Source organism: Haliaeetus leucocephalus, unplaced genomic scaffold, assembly GCF_000737465.1.
Source record: "Haliaeetus leucocephalus isolate CR32 unplaced genomic scaffold, Haliaeetus_leucocephalus-4.0 Scaffold751, whole genome shotgun sequence".
NCBI lineage: Eukaryota > Metazoa > Chordata > Aves > Accipitriformes > Accipitridae > Haliaeetus > Haliaeetus leucocephalus.
In genome coordinates this window covers 13929884-13953123 of record NW_010973187.1, presented here as the reverse complement: position 1 = coordinate 13953123, position 23240 = coordinate 13929884, and the positions used below count along the sequence as shown (strand labels likewise).

At 36.9% G+C, this 23240-nt stretch overlaps 1 protein-coding gene across 4 annotated transcripts in view; it reads right to left on the bottom strand.

Moving 5' to 3' along the window:
* Positions 1 to 1207: 1207 nt before the first annotated feature.
* Positions 1208 to 23240, bottom strand: part of UPF2 (UPF2 regulator of nonsense transcripts homolog (yeast)) — a 65903-nt gene continuing 43870 nt past the window's right edge. For 3 of the 4 annotated variants that reach the window (XM_010580991.1, XM_010580990.1, XM_010580992.1), the window contains 7 exons: positions 22392 to 22531; positions 20474 to 20578; positions 19437 to 19535; positions 18551 to 18718; positions 13076 to 13217; positions 9220 to 9340; positions 1208 to 1455 (listed from right to left, as the gene is read on the bottom strand). In XM_010580991.1, the coding sequence (XP_010579293.1) occupies positions 1446 to 1455; positions 9220 to 9340; positions 13076 to 13217; positions 18551 to 18718; positions 19437 to 19535; positions 20474 to 20578; positions 22392 to 22531 (785 nt within the window). In that variant the 3' untranslated portion in view covers positions 1208 to 1445. The other variant, XM_010580993.1, reaches the window with a different exon arrangement.

Sequence of the window (23240 nt, the reverse complement as noted above, 5' to 3'; positions counted from 1 at the left end):
TGGTGCAGGAGTCCTCTTGCTTCGATAAAATCCCATCTATTCTTACGTAGCTTGTACGAAGCGCTGCCTGAGCTACAGCCCCATGACATACCACAAACTCTTCAAAACATCATTTCAGAAGAACAAACTCAATGTAAACAGACAGACACCAATTCTAAATTACAACACTTTATTGCAGCATTGGCAAAGGTCAGATTTCTGAAGCTGGTGAAGATCGGGCGGCATTTCTGTATGAAATGTTACAATTTTACAAGTCTCTCTTCCTACATGCAGAAACCAAAACCAGTGGTAAAAAGGATTTTAAAAGAGCTAGAAAAAAGAATTAGTAGTAACATACAGATGAGCTCTTTAACTCAATTAACTACCCTCTACCTGAAAGCAAACAAAAACCTATGCTAATAAATAACAGATTGTCAGAAACAGAACAAGAAACCTCATTTCTACTTAAAAAAAAAAATTCTACCTGTTTCCAGACTTAAATCTTTTTTCTTTTTTTTTTTTTTTAACTTTTTTTTTTTTGTTTCAATAGACACAGAGGCTTATCAACCCATGAAGATCAACAAAATATTTGGATCCACTCCTTGACATCCTCCTGTTATGCTGACTGGCACATTTTGGTTTTCAATGATACATACAATGGGCTCAACTATATCCCTGTCCTTAGGCTGGTGTCAGGCTGTTCCAAGCAGTACGAGTCAACACCCTGTGTTAATCAACTTCACATTCTATTTTAAACCTTAACAGACATTTTGCCTCCTTGGCTCTCAAGTTTTTCACCCCTCCCCACTCCCCACCCTCTCTTTCTTGCTTGTCTGGCAGCAAAAGGCTATTCCTTAACCAAAAACCTTCTCGCTGAGGAGTGTTTGAGAAGAAGTTATCCCACTTGTCAGGGTTTTCTTTTAGATTTCACTGTTTGCTCTATGTTTTTCTACTATAGACTTGCAGCCCCCAAAGAATACCCTTCCAACACAAAATGCTCGATTCAGAGATAACGTAACTTGCGTCATTTAGAACTTTGTTCTCCCACACACTGAGCTGTCAAAGACCTTTTCCATTCCAGTGTAATCCATCTGAATTTCAGGTTGGTCTTTGTTTTCGCCAAGCTGCTCACTGGTTAAGTTAACCATCTCATTCATTTACTTCTGCTCTTATGAGAAAATTAACCCTCAACGCAGTTCCCATAACAAAAAGCTTTTTTTTTTTTTTCTTTTTTTTTTTTTGGTAGGCCAGACTGGAAGCTTCCACTTGTTCTCTGTGGGGTTGAGGGGGGAAGAAGGGAGGCTGTTATTTCTGCCCCACGGCCCCAGCCTGTCCCAGGTTTCGATTTTGAACGCTCTAGACTGACATGCTGAGATGTGTCCACTGCTCTCATTTAATCGCTGGAGGACTCCACTATCCACAACATCAGAGATACAGGACCTAATGAAATGACACTTGCTGCTGGATCAACGTCTCCTAAGAACAGAAAGGAAAAAAAAAGTTTAATGTGAGATATTCAATACCGTGTGGGTTAGCAACCACTGGAATCAGCTGCTAGTGATTTTGATACCCGTTTAACCTCTATATATTAAAGTTACATATTTCTATTATCTGCACAAATTTTAAAAAAGACCACATCAGACAAAAGAAGGTACATAATCTATATCAGAAAAAGTCCCCTATGCAATCTCAGCAGATAAATCTAAAATTGTTCAGAAATAGACAGCGGCCTTATCCTCCCAGATGAGATGCTAAGCTACTTAAGTGCACAGCTAATTTGTGAATTTGTTGAAATACAATTGGTTTTAAACAGCATTCATTTTTTGTGCAGTTTCGTCATGTTTAGAAGCACTGCAGAAATGCTAGAGGGCTTTCTAGAGTCAGATAGTTGTTTAGAACATTTTTAGAGAATTGACAGTTGTATCAAAATCTCTGACCACCCCTTGTTCATGAAAAACACGTCTCTACCCAGAAAAAGCCACATTTAATTCTCTTACGAACACAAGTATGGATTGAAAAACTACACCAATTTGCAGACATGTGATTCAACAAGACCAGAGTAATCCAGCAGTAATGCTAATTTAATATCACTAACTTCAGCACAACTGTCAAGCTACTGTATCCGGGCTGGTTTTCAGTTGCTTTGCAGACTGCAAATTAAGATTTAGTAGTACAAAACAAAGTGAAAATCAGACATCTACAATTACACAAAAACTCCAGGGCTACACACCCAAGTCTTTTACCATGTAATCAAAACAGTTCATGTTTCTTTACATTAGTGCACAAACCTCACGCATTTGCTGAACAGTAATTTAATCTAAACCTAGTTTTTACTGAAAATCTTGCAAGAAAAATATTACAAGTATGTTAAACTGGACACAGTAACTTTTGTATTTCTTGTACCAGATAAAACTTTCACAGTAATTCTGTATTCTTATGTATTGCTTTGTTTTGTTATCCACTATCTGTGTATTTTACATAAACACTGTATATTTTTGTCAGGAAGTACTGAGCTGATGCATCACTAGAACTTACTGCAGCATCACTTCTCTTACTTGGTTTTAACCATCTTTTAGTGTTGTGTAAGACAACATTCCAATCTTTGTGGCACACTCAATATCAGGAACATCGGTTATGTGGTTGCAAAAGAAAGGAACTATAATTTTAACATATTTAGTAGAATGAGATTTCATTTGCAGAATGTTACAACTGAGAAGAAACTTCAAACATCAATGAATTGCAGAATTGTGCTTTTACCTCTCCATCTCCTTTAAAAAATTAATTCTACCATTGGTGGGGAGGGAAGGAGAAGGGCTAGGACTAGCTGCATGTCTCTAACTTCATAAAAACTACTCTCATCCAAAACAGCAGCTGCCATGGCATGTTGGTGGCAGATAAGGCAGAGTACGCAGTGTTTCAGTGGTTTAGGGCAAGATGCTGCTGGTAAAAATCTTAGCAGCAGTTCTTCCAAAAAGAGGTATTTCACACAACATTTCTCTCCAAATTAGTAAACTTGATCCAACCCCGTATTTGGCAAGATCAAACTTTGCAGTAGCTGTAATTAAAGACATCTTGAACTGTATGTGTAAAATGAATCAATTTTTTGCAACAACTCCCCCCACTTCCCTTCCCTACTATCAACACAGTAATTAATTTGTATAAAAATCTTATAGTCATCTTTTCAACACCACTGCTTAAGTATTAATACTGCCTACATACTCCATGTGCTAGAGAAACACACCGATACACTTTTACCTAACTATGGCTACAGTAGAAAACTGGAACATGTAAAGATGCACAGAAACATTATACATAGTATAGGCTATCAAATAATCACAAATCCATTGCAGGTGTGAAGTTGGGAGAACTAAGTCAGCAAGAAAACATTATGGCTTAAATTGAAACATGCCCAGGACAATGTATGAAATCAAGTCCCTTCTGCACATTGTTGACATCAAAAAAATTCTGAGTATTTCTTAACTTGTGAGATCTTTGAAATTAAATTTCACGCTTCTCCCTAATACCTTCATGTCCCTCCATCAATCCACAATACTCTATGCACTTCTGGAGTAATGTATTTCTTCACAAATTTCAGGAACCTTCCTTCTCATCCAAACACCTCCTCTCAAAACTCACTTGCTGCTTTGCTTTTCATGACTAATCTCAGCTTTGGTGATCCCTGTTCTCTCTCCCCTAATCACATCAACCAAGAACAGGAACATGAAATAGAAACACAATGAACACCTGGAATTTATTTTTCTGTTTTAAATATAATGCTCCTTCATGAACAGTTCTGTGTGTGCCTTATTCTGCTGAATGCGTTTTCTTGCTTTCAGATGCATGAGCTTTAGAGGGGGAGGCCAGTTCTTAAAGAGGAAACAGCATCTGAAGTTCAAACTCCTGCTCTGAACTGTTGCCTGCATGAACAGCAGAGATAATTTACAGAGACCGATCTTTGCTTTCAGCTCTCCTCCCACAAAAGTGGCCTTTGAGAATTAACAGTATGTATATATTCCTGTATACTGGCAAGAGAAGAAAAATACTGGAGAGTACCAACTTAAGTTCTGGGAAACTTAAATTCAAGTACCTCTCATGCCACAGCTTCTTTCTTGTTTCATAGATCTATGGAATTGGACAAAATATCACTTGTCTTCCACATGGGAGTGTGTGTGTTTATGTATCAGACCATGAGGTGACTTGATTCCACCATAACGAATGCAGTAACAGAGATTACAGACATATTGTACCTTAATAGGGGCTGGAGAGAAATTTCAACAAATGTAAAGGTGTTTAGAGTCATTCTGAACACATTACTACTGCTGGGGTGACTAAGTCGTCGACAGCAAAATTGGAAATTACATTCTGTAGAATGTTAACATAGCCATTTTGTATTGAAAAAAGTGTAGCACTAGATTTAAATAGCTATTATCAATTTAGCTTTGCAAGAATATATTCTCTGGAACAATCACATTTCAGAACATGTGTTTCTGGACTAATAAAATACTAAGGTGCCCTGGTCATTTCCTAACGAATCTGAATTATCAACTTCCATACTGTAAACACCACAGATTCAAATAATCCACAAAACCTAGACTCACCTAAGTAAGAGAATCTTAAGCTGTGCAAAAGCAAAGTATTCTGACAAAATCAAGTCAAAGTCATAGCATGCAAAGTGGGCTCTTATCAGGAAGGTGTTTGAGGATTGGTAGGTAGTTTCCAGAGGGCTACAAAGCTGCAGGGGGTTTTCTTATTATTTTGTATTGAAACAACTTGTTTAAACAAAGAGTCTTTATAAATGAGTATACTAATAACTAAAATCTTGCATTCATTTCCCTCTAAACTATAACTGTGATCAGGTCTCTCTTCACCTTTGCTGTATGGGTTAGACTTGCACCTACAATTGCAGAGCCCCACAAGCACCATAGACAAAACACCTGAGGAGCTGGCTTTTCTTATTCTTTCCTATTCAATTCCAGTGCAGTCCACCAAAAGAAGCTGCAGGTTTTGGACACCTCCCCCCCCCGCCCCCCTTCATATTCCTAACCTGGGCTTTCCTCCCATAAAACAGCTGAAAAGAGAGGTTGGAATTTCTCTGCTGAGTTTCAGTGGTTTTCATGGAAGGCTACACTAGCATGTGTATGTATTGGGGAAAAGAATGTAGTACAGAATCAAGAATGACAACTAAGAAAAGGTCAAGATTAAAATACTGGAGAAAAAGGTGAACTAAGCTAGCACACAAATAAAGCACTGAATTTTTTAGTATTTATATCTAGAAAGTGAAGATGGGAACCATTTCATCATAAAAATCTCTGAAGCAACTGTAAAATATTACTGCTAAACTAATGGCCTCTCAATTTTTTTTGAAAAGAATACAAGAGATCGTTGAAAATGACAACTAAAGATTTCAAAAGCAGCATGATGAACCAAGGGATAGATTTGTCAGTTCAAGACAGTGCCACACCAACACCCAAAAGTCTATCTGCTTTGAGAAAATGGCAATGATAGTCTGTGACAATCAGCTAGGCTGAGGCTAACAGAGAAATTGATTTAGGCTGCCCAAGACTTCTGGTATGTCAGTCAGAAGTGAATTCAAAGCTTCAAAATATAATATTGGTCAATACATCAACTATATAGCAGGTGATGTATGAAATGTGTTTGTCCAGTAGCTGAAACAGGATTTCCTGTTAAATTGACATTTTTCCTTATTATCTATACTCCGATTTTCCAGCATTAAATACTCTTTATTATGAGAATATTTAGCTAATAAAATCCTAGCATCCTGTTATTACCTTTATGCTTCATTTTTCTTTATTAAATGGGTTAAAGAGAAATAAGAGTCAGATGCAAATAGGAGACATGAAATTACCAATTAACTTGAATATGATTTAATTTGTCAGTTAACATCTGCATCCCAATGGGCCTTTTGACACAGACAGGTCCTCTTTCTTTACTATACTTTCAAAACAGCAGTAAGTTTTGAGGTTATTGCTTTTAATAAGGAGAGGTTTAACAAGTTAAACTTGGTAAGGTCCACTTCTCTATAGTCAAAATTTCTCACTTAAGTTCTTTTTTTCTTTCTTGGGAATCAATGTTTTTAAATAGATTTCATAAAATATGGTTATTTACATTTCACCTTATAAGCAAGCCATTTAATAGATCTCAATCCTCTTTAAACACAGGAAAAACACTTTTTTGAAGTGAGAAACTGTTCTCCAGAACTGTAAAATAATATTTTCATGACAATCCCATCACTGAAAAAAGTTACTTTTGTAAATCTCGTGTTTCCTGAAGGTATCAGTTTAACAGCTTGATAGCCAAAGTCCTCTTTTAATACATAAATGCTATGGAACTGGAGGCAAGAGTGAAAACTGTTGCCTTCCCAGTTCTGCTGAAGCAAATCAAGGAACCCTACTTTTAATGGAGTCACAGTACATTATCTTTAAGACCAGTAAGCGTTAAATGTACAAGTCCCAAAAACAATCTCCTCCTTGCAGGATGAGCAGGCCTTAAAACCTGAGGCTATACAAGCAGGCGATTACAAATAAACAGCAATAAACTCCAATTTTTGATCCAGCATTTTGCGCACATTAAATAATAAGAAATCTGACAAAGCCTGTAAATCTCATTTAATTCAATACAGAAAAAGGACATTAATAGATAACAAGTAAACACTGCAAAAGATTTCTCTCTTTTTTTTAAAGAAAATGCATGCTGCATCGCCACAGCCACTAATTCATTCTTCCATTTACTGTGGGTTTATCACAGGCAAAAGAGGTGACACATTTGTGGGTGGTTTTGGTTTTTTTTGGTTTGTTTTGGTTTAGCACCCCACTAGACCAAAACAGAATCACAGAAAAATTTAGGTTCAAAGGGCCCTATGGAAGTCATCTAATCCAGATCCTGCTGTGACAGCAGGGCTAACTGCAAAGCAAGATCCAGTTGTTCAAGGCCAAAAACATACAACAGAACCCAGTGCTGCCTTCATTAATTTTTGAATCATCCCTTATGATAGGCAGCTTTGGATTCAACTTTCTGAAAGATGTTTGAAACATGGTGCTTCAGACATGTTTAGCAACACAAAAGTAAAGGTAAAAACACCAAATCGATTCCTCTACTCTTAACACTACTTGAAATGCAATTAAGTCCTCATCCCAACCTTATCAGAACCTGTCAGATTGTACGTTACAATGGCATCAACCAGGAGATTTACTTGCTCAGATTATCTCTAACCTCAGGAAATTTAAAATAAAAAGTTGCATACCTTAAAGAAAGTAGCATACATTATATTATTTCCAATAAATTTGAATTACTATTGCAAGAAAATAATATATCAGTCATCTTCATACACAAAGAAGAAACAACCCAACTCAGCTCACTCATCACATAAGCGATAACATCTGTAATTACACAAACTGGTTCTATCATGTAGGAAAGCAAAAACTTCTCCAAACAGGTACTAAAATTAATAGCTCAGTTCCCATTTGCTCTCAGCAAATAGGCAGATACTCTAGTGTCCTCAGAGTCCATGGGGTAACTTCTTAACTAAAACATGAGGGTAGTCTGGGCATAGAGACTGCTGTTCACCCTTCAAAGTCAGAAGACAATCTTCAATATACGCTATAAATCAGAAGCTCTAAAAACATAGGCGAGAGACAATCTATAACAGAAGTGGTAAGCCATTGGTGGACCCACAATCTCCAGTAAAATAAATCTCTGCTTAAATATCTTTCAGTGGGGGTTAAGAAAAATAACATTCCCTTACTACAGGCTAAGATGGCTCAACTGAGGCATGACTGCAAGCCTGAGCATTGCACTATACAACAAATAAAATATGCCTGCTGAAACAAACTTCTTGGTCCCTGCTCTAAGGAGCTTACAGATTAAAAGGAACAAAGAGGAAATTACATAATACAAAACTACATGGGAATTGCAAGTGCATGGCTCAGTTATTTGAACAAGAAAACACTACTTAAACCGTTCACTGGACAATGTCTGACCTAGTTTACAGCAAAGTCCTAAACTACATTTTCCCTAAAACACTTGAAAATAAAAAGCTTTCAAGAGAACCACATTAAAAAAATCTGCAAATATCACATCTACTGGTCTGGCTGCTATGTTTAAAGAATAACTGCAGTGTGCTCCTCATACATGTTGCAAAGCACTTGGGAGAAATGACCAGTTGTTTATGAAACACCTGCAAGCATTACAGCAATTCACTGTAACTGAATAGTTTGTATTTCTATGACAGTATTAGGCCAGTGATACAAAAAAGCTAAACACACAGCACTGCTCATTTTATTGAGTTATATCTGGTTAATTAAAAAAAAAAAAAATTACTTTAAAATGCAGTCTGTTTTCAAAAGAGTTTTTTTTTTTTATACAAGCAGTATCTGTATAGGATCTCAGTGGAGTGACTGACCATCAGGAAGTTATAAAATGCCTATAAAGACATATCAGAAACAAGTTGGTAGTGTTACTGTAACATAGGATTATTACATTAGCTTATTTCTAGTTTAGAAAGACAGACCCATTAGCAGGTAAACTCTCCCTTCCCACTTGCTGCTCCCATCTATCCACCTCCAAAATTAACTTGCAAAGAAAAGAGAAACATGAAAGCCATCTGCATTTCACCTGAAACTCTGTCTATTCAAATTTGCGCTGCAGGGTTAATTTAATGGTTTATTCTCAAGCTTACTCCAAGTGAGAAGAGACACATGGAGATATATTAAAGCTGTAGAATGACTATTAGGCAATCCAGAATGGCTCTTTTCATGTTAATACTGCTTTTGGTATGCTCTTGCACACCATAAATCAAAGGTTCTCCTCCCCCCTCCCCACCTTTATTTTCTTTCCATTCAGGGCTTCAAATACAGAGGTATAGCTCACAAATTCACCAAACTGAAAGAGCACAACAGAATTTCTCTAGATATTTTTGAGTATCCTCTGCCCCCTCTCATTGAGAAATCAACTTGCATCTTTTCCCCTATAAAAAGAGGCTCAGACTACCAGCCATTTCAGAACTGAAAAAATAATCCTCTGGCTTCCAAGCCTCTGTCAAGGATGTATTTATGGACGCTGTGTTAGAAGCACAAAACACTGCTCCGTATTTTAACAGAATACTTTAGAATGGAAACTACTAACAAATGCACTTGCACTACACAGATCATTATCTCTTTCAATTATGAAGCTAATTACTTGCCTAGAACCAGAATTACCACATTTAAAGGAAGATTGTCCTACCTCCCACCAGTTTTAAAGATTAGATCTGCATTAGGTGCTCCCTTCGGATGCTGGTAACGAGGCCGCCGTTCACGATTAGTATTTGCTGGAGCTGGACGCTGTGCCAGAGACTGCAACATTTCTGTAATTTTGTACAGAAGAAAGTTAAATACGTTTATCTATGCATCTTTTTAAAGAGGAATTTACACAAGCACATTTCACTGACATGTAGTAAAAGAGACACCTTATTTACACTTTGCTATACTTTAGGGTTAACACTCCTCAAGTTATTCCACAATAGCTATTTTTAAAAAAGTTACTAAATTGCATAGACAGCTTTGACAAATCCAAGCTACCCGGTAATATGAACTTGCATTTCCAGATGTTCTTACAGAAGGAACTGCCAGCAATGGTTTTCATCAGAGGTGCTTAAAGAAAGGAGCTGTGACCTTTTCTTTCTAAGCATATCAACCACCACTTTCTTTATCAATGATCAGGGACAAAGCTTCACAGCAGTATGAGAAGCCACAACATTAAACTACCCTGAAATAGTAACAATTGGACAATGTTGCTGCCAATTAAAGACCCAGCAAGAAACCTGTCCTAAAATTAGGCATTGAGAAGTCAGGTATTTAAGTCTAAGCTAACCATAATAGGATCCTTTTACAGAGCAGACAGGCACCTGAAGAGAGTGACTCAGCTGACCTACATTACACCAGCTGTCCCATGGATGGAGTTTTTCACTTTATTATCAGTGGGAAAAAAATAGGTGGGTGCAGAAAGAAGCCTACACTAACCAGTTTAGCACTGGACATACAACTTTTGGGCAGTTCAAGCTAGGTTAAGTACTGTATTTTGGCATTCGGTAAAACTTAATTTCTAAAATTTAATTTCATTTTTTAAATAATAAAAAATTCTCTTTACCAGGCTAAGTTAATGGTTATTAAGTACCCAATATAATTACAAATACATCATAGGAACCTCCACATAACCTCTGCCTGTATGTTAGTACATCTAATGGAAAGTATTTCCGACAGTCCACCTGTGCAAGAATCTACATTACTCAGCAAACAGACAGATGGAATAAATGAAGGGGAAAAGAGGAATAAGCTGTTAAGCAGATTATGTTTGAAAGTCTGCTGTCTGGTTCCCTAATCTCTGGTAATCTCACTGGAGACACATACCCATCATCTGCTAGAAACAAACTTCCACTACTCTCACAATGACTTGCACAGGGCAAAACTAGAGACTAATGAGATTCTCTCACCATTTACAAAATGCACATGAAGCTTTCAGCAAGGTATCCACCCAATCTTTGAGAAACTGGGAAACTATGAATGATTTAATATACAATATTGGTATCAAGAGTTAATAAAACATGTATTCACGCTCTGTATACTCCTCTATCAACACCTGGAAAAGGCAAAGAAAGCCATTCAACACACTGACAGTCCATTTTTGTAAACATCATGAAATGGCATCCTTCAAAACAATTCTGTATGCCAGGAGAGATCTCTGTTGGCAATGACAAGACCCAGGAAGAAAATAAGAAGAGATTATGGTACATTGCCAGCCAGGTGCTAGAAGCAAGCAATGAACAAGCACGTGTGTGCATGCCTGTCTCTCCTGTTTTCCACGTTGTAGGTGAAAAAATATTGGGGTTTTTGAAAAGCTAGTAACTGAGAAGTTGAGTAATTGGGAAGGTAACAGAAGGAAGAAATGTCATGGGAGCACAATGTATTAGCTAGGCCAAAGGCATGTCACTCATCTTTGGTTTTAGTGAAGAAAAAAAATAATCTACGCAGGAAAACACCAGTCTAAATTAGAGAGTCACCCAGTTCTTAATACTTCTTTAAATTAAAAACGTTTGTAATACTAGTAAACATTGCTGAAGTATTAAATAATTATCTGATACTACTTTGAAGTACATCAGTGAACTTTCATCTGTTAGCTACCCTGTACAGATGAAAACAACCCACAAATGTACATGCCAATGTTAGGACAATCCTGAGGCATTCTTCCAGAAATTTTGAGACTTATTCCTCCCTTGGTAACTTCAAAGGCTGAAACAGAAATTTAAAACCAACTCTTTCTTTCAATGGGTACGTACCAACTTGTTACAGGCAAGCTGACTCTTTTCAGTAACAATCAACTGCACAAATCTACATAAAAAAAATAGTTCCAAAGAGGAATGTAATTCGGCCTGTTTAACTTAACCTGAATAAAAGGTCCTTTTTAGTTTGGTTTAACTGTGTATATTACCCAGGTTAATAAAAAGAGTCAACAGGTGTTTTAAAAATGGATGTGAATTACGGAAAACCCTCTTTCTTCTGTGTTGATTTTCCTCCTGTATTAGTGCTTTATACACACCTAGAAAATCTATGAGAAAGTAAAAAAAAGCCTATTACTAGTTATCAATTGGTATCAGTTGTCCGATTCATTTCTCTTGGACAAAATCAATGTGATACTTTTTTGAATAAGAAGCACAACTGCTCACAATAAAATCCTACATTAAACAGACTGATTTTAAAGATACTGACAAAGTCATATGACGAGGCATAAAAACCCAAATGCCCCAACCAGTAAAGATATCAGAAATACCATTAATGAGGAAAAACCCACAAAAAGTCTGAGGAAAGCACTTAAATGTCTAATTCTAGAGTCTACTGTTTCTCTTGCTTTTTCATAAGTGGGCTTTATAACAGGGGAGGGTCTCAGAAAAGAAGTTTTTAAAGCTGATTATGATGTTTAATACTAAGAATATATTGCGTTACCATTTCAGAGCTCTGTAGGTACTCACTTTGGAAAAATACTCCTTTTTACAATTACAAGTTTACTTCTTGTACTATCAAAGTTCCGAAAGGAATGTTAGATTCCATAGTGTTTTTAGAATTAGAGCTGCTTTAATTTAAATTTGCTATTTCTTGATGAATAATGACCTTTCACTAAATACCTTAAATGAGATTTCCTGCTAATTAACTACTTATACTGTGATTACCACCAGCCTGCAACATCTTTAAAAAAAAATAGAGCAAGAACTTTGGAGAAGTTAAATGGAAATACTAACCTAATAACTGAATACCATCAGTTCTATTGGTCTGGCTTTGTTTACTATCTGAGTACACCAAGGAAAGTTGAGTCTGAAAAACCAAAACAAACGAAACCACCCAACAACCAAACACATCAAGTGCACCAGTTTAGGGGCTATATGATCTGTTGTATTAACTGTTTGCTTCAATCTGTCCAGGTTCCAAAATGCCTGACTGTGACTTACCTATCTTTAAAAGTAATTGGTAAGAAACCTTCATTCTGTTAATATATTCTTATGCTCCAGATTTGTAGCACTCCTAGAACCTTTAGCAATATGAAGCTGAGGTGACAGTTTTTATTTCTCAGGTGAAGGTTACCTCTTAGTATTTGCAAGTCTTAGTGAGCCTGATGAAGATTCTAAATACTATTAACATCTAAAATACCCATGAATATCTAAAAAGCAGAGTTTAAGTTGCACAGAATTAATTCCTCTTGTACCCAACTCAATTGTCTTGCAGTAATGGAGACAATGCCACAAACATCAGATTAATTTTGTGTTATCTTATTTTTAAGGAAACAGTCTCAGTTCTTCCCCTTTCCCAAAATAAATGGGAATGCTGAGATTTGAGGCCCACTTGAAAACTTCCTTTCATGGAAGAGCTATAAAAACTTCAAGTACAGAGACCACGGAGTAAAAATAATGAATGACTGAAACTAAAATACAGGTTTCCCATGAAGCATTGCAAATCAATGTTTAGAACTTGAACTGCTAATTATCACAAATAATATTTTCTGTAGATCCATGAAAGTTCCTCTGAAAATAAAAAATACTTGGTGATTTTCTTACCCTGGTAGTCCTCTTGCTCTTGCCGTTCATTGATATCCAAAGTGAGCTTTTTCATCCTCATTCTCTCCTCCTGTTCAGCTTGCTGTTGGTTCCAATGGTTTGCAGCAAGTTGGGAAGACATTGGTACATTTAGGATCTTAAACTGCAAATGAAAATAAGTTTAAGTGCCCAGCACAGAAAAAAAAACAACCACAAAACAATCCAAAATACAGAAGGGTTATGCTTATTTCTAGGTTATTGTGATGAGAGACTTTCTGCAGAAGTTTCTACTGGAAAGTGTGTTTGTTGGTTTTATTTGTTTTTAAACTCTATTTCACATAAGGAAGCATGAAAAAATACAAGATATTTAGACCTCCTAAAGACACAGAGAACATACAAAAAAGGCTGATGTACTGCTAAGGCAAAAGACTATTACACATACTATTTATGGGAATAAAACTGATTAACTTTCACCAGGAACACATAGCTATATGCTTTATTTCTTATTTTCAAACAAGCCGATACCCTCACAGTGAATTACACTGGTCTTGAGATAAAAGCACCATAGCTGGCTCAGAAAGCTGCATCTCCCTCCAAAGGTCTCTACCTTCCAAAGAGATGAAGCCCCCGAGCAGAATTTCTACTATTATCCCTTGTAATAACAGAGGAGAAATGTTCCAAGCATTCCAGATATCCCCCAGCACTCCTTGGCCAGTACTTTTTATGAACAATTCTAGCTCCACAGTGGTGCTTATTAGTCTGGAGACAACTGCGGTGTCAAATTTAATCTCTTCCTCCTCCCCCACACCCAAACATCCACATTCAACACAATGTAGCTTATGGCAAATCAGATAAAGGTAAATTTGGTAGTCCTCCTACAGAAGTACCCTCTCTCTAAATAACACAGCTGAGATTTTCAGAGAGGCATAGGGAAGATGCTTTCTTTTTCCCCAGACTCAGAAAATCCAAGTTTTTATTTCCACAGAAAATTTTTTTACAATTGTTCCAAAACAGAGAAGTGATCCTTCATCTTATCTGCAATTGAAACAGTAGTTTTCAGAAACCCCTTAATGCTAAAGTTTGTGAACTCATTTAGAAAAATCTCGCTTCCTACTTCTAATGGACATGCAGTTGAAGGAAGTATTACCATACTTATGTAGGGTAATGCATTTAAGGATAATCATTCTCAATATTCCACAAACCACTCTGAATCCTGCTGCTTGTTCTTGTCATCTGAGATCTACTTCCACAGAAATAGAAGCAGAGCAAATTTCTAAGTGTTTTTTTCTGCTACAGTGTCAAAAGCTGCAGACAGATACATTATCAGGAGAAGGTATATAGTAAAAGCAAAATCCTCACTGCATACAGTTAGTATTTAATACAATAATTACTAAGAAATCTCAGGGTATCTATTAGACAGTAGTGCCCCGCTAACAGCAGACAAATGATGAGCGTGAGAAGACATCAAGTACCCTCAGACGCAGCATGTGAAAGTAAACTGTTTGAAACAGTTAAGACAGACTCTTGCAAAGATCTGAGAAAAACCTGAGTACAGTGAAGATTTATTTAGATGAGACAAATCAGGCAAAAGATTTGTTGGGGTTTTTTGGGGGGTGGGGGCTGTAATAGCATATTATATTGAACATAAATACAAGCTTGTTATTAAGGTGTGTGGGGAAGAATAAAAATGAAAGCTCTTGAAATTCCAACAGAAAAGTAAGCTTTAGTCACTTATTGCAGAGCAGACTATGCATGTTCCTAGATATTGTCAAATGAATTTCACACAAACTATGCAAATAACTAACCCATTAGCAGCTTTGTATGGTAAAAATCATTCCTTAGCTTCACCATTAAGCTCCCCATCCATCTTAATATGTCCTTTATATTTTATCTGTTCTATGGATTTATCAGCTTAATGGGACTGCTAAGTGTTTTCAGACAGGATGCTTAAAGTAGAAAAAAGAAAACTGAAATATAGAAGGGTGCAAATGAAAGAAACCGATACAAAACCCAACAGACTAGTAATTAACAAAATATCACTGAGTCACTATCTCAAGGCAATCAGACAGTTGCCATTGAAATCAAATCACTGATGACAATTACTAAAGGATATGATGATTACAGAGTGTCCTGGTTTAGGCTAGAATAAAGTTGATTTTCTTCCTAGTAGCTGGTACAGTGCTGTGTTTTAGATTTAGGATGAGAATAATGACGACAGCAACAACTGAAAACGTCAGTGTGTTAAGTAGTGTTTGTACTAAGTCAAGGATTTTTCAGCTTCTCACACCCAGCCAGCAAGAAGGTTGGAGAGGCACAAGAAGCTGGGAGGGGACACAGCCAGGACAGCTGACCCCAACTGGCCAAAGGGATATTCCATACCATGTGACATCATGCCCAGTATATAAACTGGGGGGAGTTGGCCTGCGCGCACCACAGCTTGGGGATTGGCTAATCATTGGTCAGCTGGTGGTGAGCAATTGCATTGTGCATCACTTGTTTTGTATATTCTAGTAGTAGTAGTAGTATTTTCCCTTCCTTTTCTGTCCTATTAAACTGTCTTTATCCCAACCCACAAGTTTTACTTTTTTTTTTTTTTTCTCCTTTCCAATTCTCTCCTCCATCCCACGGTGGTGGCAGGGAGTGAGCGAGCAGCTGTGTGGTGCTTAGTTGCTGGTTGGGGTTAAACCATGACACTGAGCAAGCAAAATATTTCCAATTTGTAAATAGTGAAGAGGTGTATCAAAAACCTCTTATAAAATCTGTGAGATAGGGACAGAACATAAGGACTTCACTTAGAAGATGGCAAACTGGAGAAAGATAAAAAATAAATCAGAAAATGAGATTGCAGAGTACATAAAAATGTCACTGAGATAAAGAACTCCACATTCAAGGACAGACTTGACCATTTCATGGATATTACTGTTCTTTTATGGAACCTTCCTAAAAATCTTTCAAATGAAAGGAAATCTTTGCCTTAGGTATTAACCAAATTTCTTGACACTAGGTGACTTGCTTTTACTGTCTAAATCTCACTTTAGTTCATACCTACATGGAATAACTTCTTGGACAGTTTTATAAATATCAAATGGTATTAGATAGACCTCAGCTCCAATCCCTTATGATGGCAATATTTCTTTATTTCCCTTTGGTCTGTCATGGCTTGTGGATAAATCATGATGCCGTAGTCTAATTTCCAATAACCATGTTCAGTTCTACTGCTACTAGTTTTGTAAGTTTTCTCACACAATTTCTTTGCTATAGCTGACAGGTGAAAAAAAACAGACATCAATTGCAAGACACTAGTCTACCCAATATCCTTGCTATCGCCTGTTTCTGTAAATCAGTATGACAGAAAAAAAGATAAAATATGGTGTCCTTGTTACTACCAGCCTGCAATGACTATTAATTCAGGTTGTACGCTGCTGGTAAATAGCAGTTAGTTGTTCTTGTGTTGCCTCAAAAAGCTAGTTGTCAATGCTCCACTAAAATCTGGCTGAATAACTGGTATGTGAACTGAGTATTTAGTGACCAGACCTCAACTACCAATATTAACCTCCAGAAGGAAGCACAGCATATTCCATTTTCATCAGTAAGTACTTTCTTACAGCAAAGATTTCTAGTTTCAGCACTGTTGACAAAGAACACACAGACCAAACCAATTGCTAACATAGCAAGTGATTAGGTTGATGTATAGTGAGGTGGTGGCGCTTATCATTCCAGTAACTGTGCAGACAAGAAGTTACTTACAGCTGTCCAGGTTGTCTGCAAACTCCTTTTGACTGTTTTTAAAAAGCTGAAAGTTTACAACTGTAACTTAACAGTAAGGTATGCATCCATCACTTCAAAACTCTGTGCATATTCTGCTCATGCAGATTTCAAATAAAGTAGTATAAGAAAGAATAATTATTTTCTTTTCAACTCCACCTCTTCTTTCCTGCTTATTTTTCTGTTAAAACTGACTACTAAGACATAGGGTTTTTTTCTGAATACAGAACTATGGACAAAGAAGCCTTTCACTGACTCAAGAACTGAAATAGTCTGTAAAGCAACTGTTTTCTACATTTCTAGAAACACCGAGAGGAGTTTTGGCAGGAAGAGCCTACTCCCAAAACCAAATATCAGGGGAGGAATGGAGAAAACTCCTGAACAAGTTCTGCTTTCTTTTTAAGCCACATGTTGGCAATAATTTCCCCTCACACAGAATACGAAGATCCTAAAATTCTTGGTAACTACAGATACTCCCAGTAAATTATCCTCAAAAACCTAAACACCATTTTTTAAAATAGAGTTCTCTTAAATCCCTTCTCAGTCCAATGACAACAGTTAAAATTCTGCACTCAAAACTTCTGTAGAACTTTGTATACCACATTCAAGTTCCAGGAAAACAGAATAACCAAACAAATGTAGTAAGGAAATCAGTTAATCATCACTACTAAATGCAAGTATGTATGTGCTCAAATATGTATCGCCACTGACACTTTCAAAGTGCTTACTTTGCACAGCACATGCTCATTAGTTCAAGTGTTTAATGAAAGGAGACCTTCTCACTTTCTACGTGGATTTTTGAAGTATCTTTCATATGAAGGAAGAGAAAGACTCTACTTCAGGTTTATATACCTCAACCATTAAACTACTGTCACTATTCAGGTAACAAGTAGTGACATGGATCTAAATACTTGAAAGGTACAGATGCACAGAATGAAACAGTGCCTTGGTTTTGCTTTCCATCTAGACTCATCATTTTCACCACCAATTTATACAACTGAAATGAAAAGCCTTCTTTAAAAGATCTAAACCATGACGAGAAATGCATGTGGAATGCGTTAGGAATTAATTTGTATACTATGCATTTGCTGACGTACGAAAATTCAAACATATACTGGAAAAAAGAGCCAAGACAAATATAAAGCTTGGCTGCACGAAGGAAGGAATTTATTTGTTTTATCAACATGATTGCCAGTTAAGTTTCTCTGAGAGATTCACTCAGTGTGTTCTGGAATAGTCCCCTAAAAATGTCTTCAGAGATAATGACTTTTTCTGCGAGTTGAACAAATTCAGCCAAATGGCAGTTACTTAGGAAATGGAATTTAGCAAATGCCACATATCTTGATTTGAAGCTGAAAGCGTTTTCAGAAAAATCCGTAGAATCTTGAAGATTCTGGAATATTTTTTTTCCCCCCCTACTCCTTTCAACATTCAGTGGCTAAAATACATGTAAGACATACCACTGTCCTACTGGTGTAATTACCAAACATAATTAGTAATGGTATAATTTAACCACAGAATTTTTCTACATGATTTCTACTAACAACCAAGAATTCTAAGAAACTACATATGGTAATTTCTATGTATCAAAATAAAGTTGTCTGTATGTCATTCTGAGAAAAGGATGAAAAAAAAATTTCTGTGACTTCAAAAGTCACAGAGTGTGACTTTCAAAAAAGTGAAAGGAGTTTATTTATTTAAACAATATCTATACCTTATGTGAACTCTTACCTGCTGTTTGTTGCCTTTTCGTGTTAACATGACAAATGGCATTGTATCTCCAGACTCTGACTCTCCTTCCCCACCTCCAAGTGGGGGACCCTTCTTGAGCTGACTTTTGAGATGTAGAGGAATAGCAACATCCAACTGATGTACTTTAACAGATTCACCACTCCGTTGCTATTAAAAAAAAAAAAAAGAAGTAAATTCTATAAATGATCAGATGCTAAAAATGTCAGCCAGTCTGGCAACATTCATATTATCATGACTGAGAAAAGGTTTAACCTTCCAGGAAAAGAGTCATATAAATAAATGTATTCAGTTTTATTGCATTTTCCTTTGGTTTTCTTGCTTGTGAAGACAAGGGACAGAATACTTCAAGTTTTAAAGGAATTCTGAATAACAAGCTTTTAAGGAAAGAAATCTAGAGACTTGATTAGACACAGTTGAGAATGGATGTTCTACATTCACGATTTTTTTGTAGCATCTTATTAATGTACTCCTTATACAGGGCTTGCTATACTCAAATATTTACCAGATGTGACTGGAAAAAAAGGACTTAAAGGTTATGTAAATTTAAATGCAGCTACATTTTAAACATATTAAAACCTAAGTTTGGCTAGTCTATCATAGACTCAGAACCATTGCATAGTATCAGTTATTATTTATCCAGTAAAATATGTTAACACATCATATATTCACTGGGCAAACAATACAATTAACAGCTATTTTACTAAAAGCTACTTATCCAAACATATCAATTGCAGACAAAAGGCCACATCTAAGAAAAAAATCTGTGTTCTTTAGTATGGTAGGCTAAGCATTAATCACTTACAAAAAAATAATCAAATACAGTTAGCTGTACAGCAAGTTACATTAAGAAAATAAATACTTATACCTGAAGATTTTCCAGCATCATTTTATCCAATGCCTGAATGAAGTCCTCATCTTCTGCACAAGGGACATGCTTAAGTCCTCCTCCTTTAATCATTACTTCCTATTGCAACGGGAAAAAAACCCTTCTGTTACATTAGTTTCAGAAATATGAATATCCAGTCTAGAAATAAGTGGAAAAATATCCTTATTGCTTCCATATAATAAATAATCAAAAGCTTTAAAAAAATAAATTGTTAAAGAAAAAAGTTTTCAGCCTGGATTATTTTCTTGAAGAAATATTTCCTGACATTTATTGCATCTATTATTATGAAGGCTGGCCACTTCTAATATCCTGACATACCAGCATATGTGTACAGATGCATATGTACACATTCCAGATATGGCAACAATACAAAGAAAAATCTCTATCCCTACCACACCTAATTTAACTGATTTTTTCATTAAGTCCATAAAGTTAGGTGGTCTTTTCAAGACAAATACTATCCTTCAGTATTTGGAAAGCACAATGCTACAACAAAAATATTTAAAGTCAGTACCCCAACACATTGTTCTGTAATGATCGTTACTTTCCTTACTATGTAACTGCAATTCAGGCTCAACCGGACGGGCTCTTTTGCTACAGATGTTATGATCTGCCAATCTCAAATTAGCATTTTAGGAGTTTTTCACTTCTTGGTTTGTCTCCTTTTCAGTTTTGAGATGTAGTGGAGTGTAACTAGTTTACCTTGTTGTATTATATCAGCTTGCTGGCATTGCAAACCCATCATTTATGCAAGCTTTTCCAGTCTAGCTACCTGTGAAAGTGCACAGTCCTATGAAAACATGTTGTAGTAAAGCTGGCAGCATAAGTATTTTCAGAAGGTAATAATGAAAGTTTGCAAAAATAAAAAGCAGCTCTAAAATGTATTTGAAAGAATAGCAGGGAGTGTTCTTGCCATGTTTTCCCAGATATGTTATGAGCGGCATTGGCAAAACACATTCAGTAAAGAAAACCAAAATACAAAAGTCAATTCACTTATCTAAAGCTACAATACATACTGTATTCTCCTCATCAGTTTCATTTTCCTTGTTGGAGTCTGTAAGATAGTCTGTGTTTTCTTCCTCTTCTTCTTCACCTTCTTCTTCCTCATTGTCTGAGCCCTCCTGAAATAGTCAATGAATAACTTCTATTTTAGAACAACAACAACAAAAAAAAGACCACTTGCATCTGATTCCTCACATACATTTTCTGCATCCTTCCTACCCTCACCCCATCCAAATCTGTTTAGTTCAGTCTTAGTAAATTTGTTTGTTATGTTTTGTATTTAATGTTCTAGTCTGAACTCACTTGGCTTTATCTGATATTTTCACAAACATACAGCAGAAGACTGGGAGTAGTGGCCAATACACCAGACGGTTGTGCTGCCACTCAAAAGGAACCCAACAAGCTGGAGGAACAGGTTGACAAGAGCTCGTAAAGTTCAACGAAGGGAAAGCCTTGCACCTGAGGAGCTATAACCCCAATCACTAGTACAGGCTGGAAGCTGCCCAACTGGAAAGCAGATCAGCAGAGAAGGACCTGTGGTCCTGGTGAACACCAAAATGACCAAGAACCAGCAATGCACCCTTGCAGCAAAGGCAGCTGACTGCATCCTGCGCTGAATTAGGAAAAAAGTGTTGTTGACAGGTCAAAAGGAGGTGATCCTTCTTGCCTGCTCAGCACTGGCAAGACCCAGCTGGAGTGCTGCGCCCAGCTCTGGGTTCCCCAGTACAAGACAGATATGGACATACTGCTGCAAGTTTGGCAATGGGCCATGAAGATGATTAAGGGATTGGAGCACCTGTCATAGGAAAGGCTGAGAGAGATGGCATTGTTTAGTCTGGGGAACAGAAGGCTTGAGGTAGGGGAAGATATTCCCAATGTGTATAATACCTGAAGGGAGGGAGCAAAGAAGAGGGAATTGGACTCTTCTCAGTGGTGCCCAGGGACACACCCAGAGACAATGACACAAGTTGAAAAATTTCATTTAAACGTAAGAAAAAAAGCCTTCTTTACTGTGATGGTGTTTAAACACTGGAACAGATTGCCCAGAAAGGTTGGAGAGCCTCCATCCTTGTTGATACTCAAAACGTGATTGGACATTGCCTCAGGCAACCTGCTGTAGGTGAACCTGCTTTGAGGGAGGGAGGTTGGACAAGAAGGTCTCCAGAGGTCCTTTCCCCATCCCTCAACCATTTATGATTCTAATGATGATATTAATTTGTGGGTAAAGGCACAAACCTGGCCAAACTTCAGGAATTTTAATGCCGAAAAGCACAGACTGAAAGAAAGCTTACTAATAAACCAACCAACCTAAGCATAAGGAGAAAAAGTGTTTCCTAGTTCCTTGATGAACTCATTTTCTCCTAACACTACCATTACCGTGTCAACTTTGCTGTGTCATTGTGACAAGTTAGAATTTCTATGTACACATTTTTTTTTATGGGCTCCACCATCTCTGATTCAAAATATTATTGGCACAGTAAATAAAGGTTGTTATGCTCCATAAATCTTATTTATTCATATTATGCAGGCATACTCTGAACACCTGTTATTCTTCCTCCACAACTGCTTTGACATCTAGTCAATACATTTGCTTCTACAACAGATAAAGAAAGAAAATGATCTGAAAGCGTTTTCATGCCAAAAAACTGAAGGCATCTTTTTGTTGAGAAGCAGCACATACCCTGAGAAAAGTTGTCAGGTTCAAGTTTCTGCCGTAATTTCTCTGGCATAAGCCTCAGACACCCTGTATTCAGTTTTCCATATATACAAAACTGGGATGGAAACATCCTCAGAGTACTGACGGGGTTGTGCATACCCACATTTCACCTGCTAACTCCGTGACATAGAAGGGCTTCTGAAAGTAATGAGTAATCAATATTTTGATTACTCATTACTCTTTTTATGTGAGACAAGCTAAATTATTAAGTTCACCTCTTCTTCTGGCTCATTTACTTCACTTTCATTTCCAGATTGTTCCTCTGTCTCTGCTCCACCTTCCTCCTCCTCTTCATCCTCTTCCAGATTCTCTCCTTCCGTAATGGAATCTTTGGAATCTTTGTCATTCACAATTCCTGAAATTTGGAAAAAGAGAGAGAGATTTAGAACAAATAACTAGAACAGAATTAGAACACACCTAACCACTCCAGTTCTATGTGGAAGATCACTTCAAAAGTCCATTGTTGCTGAACACTAGAACTTCCGAAGGGTCACAATATTTGACTTCTGAATGAAACATTTTCTGTATAGTTACTTTACTTGTAAAGAGTAGTAATTGCCCTGCAAGAAAAGGAGGAAAACATTATGGAGAATGTTTAAAATCTCCCATAGAACAACAATCAAGAAGCTGCACTGTGCAAACTGCTTCAAAATATCCTCAAACTAGACATGCAACCTTACTGAAACACAACAAAATGAGCACTAAATTACAGATGCTCTACAGAACCAGCAGAACCCAGAAGACATCAAGCCCCTGCAGTCTTAGTTCCAGTACTTCACACTACTGTCAATTAACAGCTTTGAAACAACTATTTTCTCAGCCTGTAATAAACCCTTCTGACTCGTTTCTAATGCCCCGAGGCTGCACTTGAACCTACGAGGATGTAGGTGCCTATATAAAGTCTTTAGGAAATTGGAGTCTCTTCCAAAAGTATTATCTAGTGTGCTCATTCTACTTGCAGATAGGGCTGACAGTTCTTTCACTGTGTTTTAGTTCATCTCGCAGTTTTCCTTACTGACCTACTTGCCACCTCTATCCCTCAAAACATTTTAGTTTACTCTGTG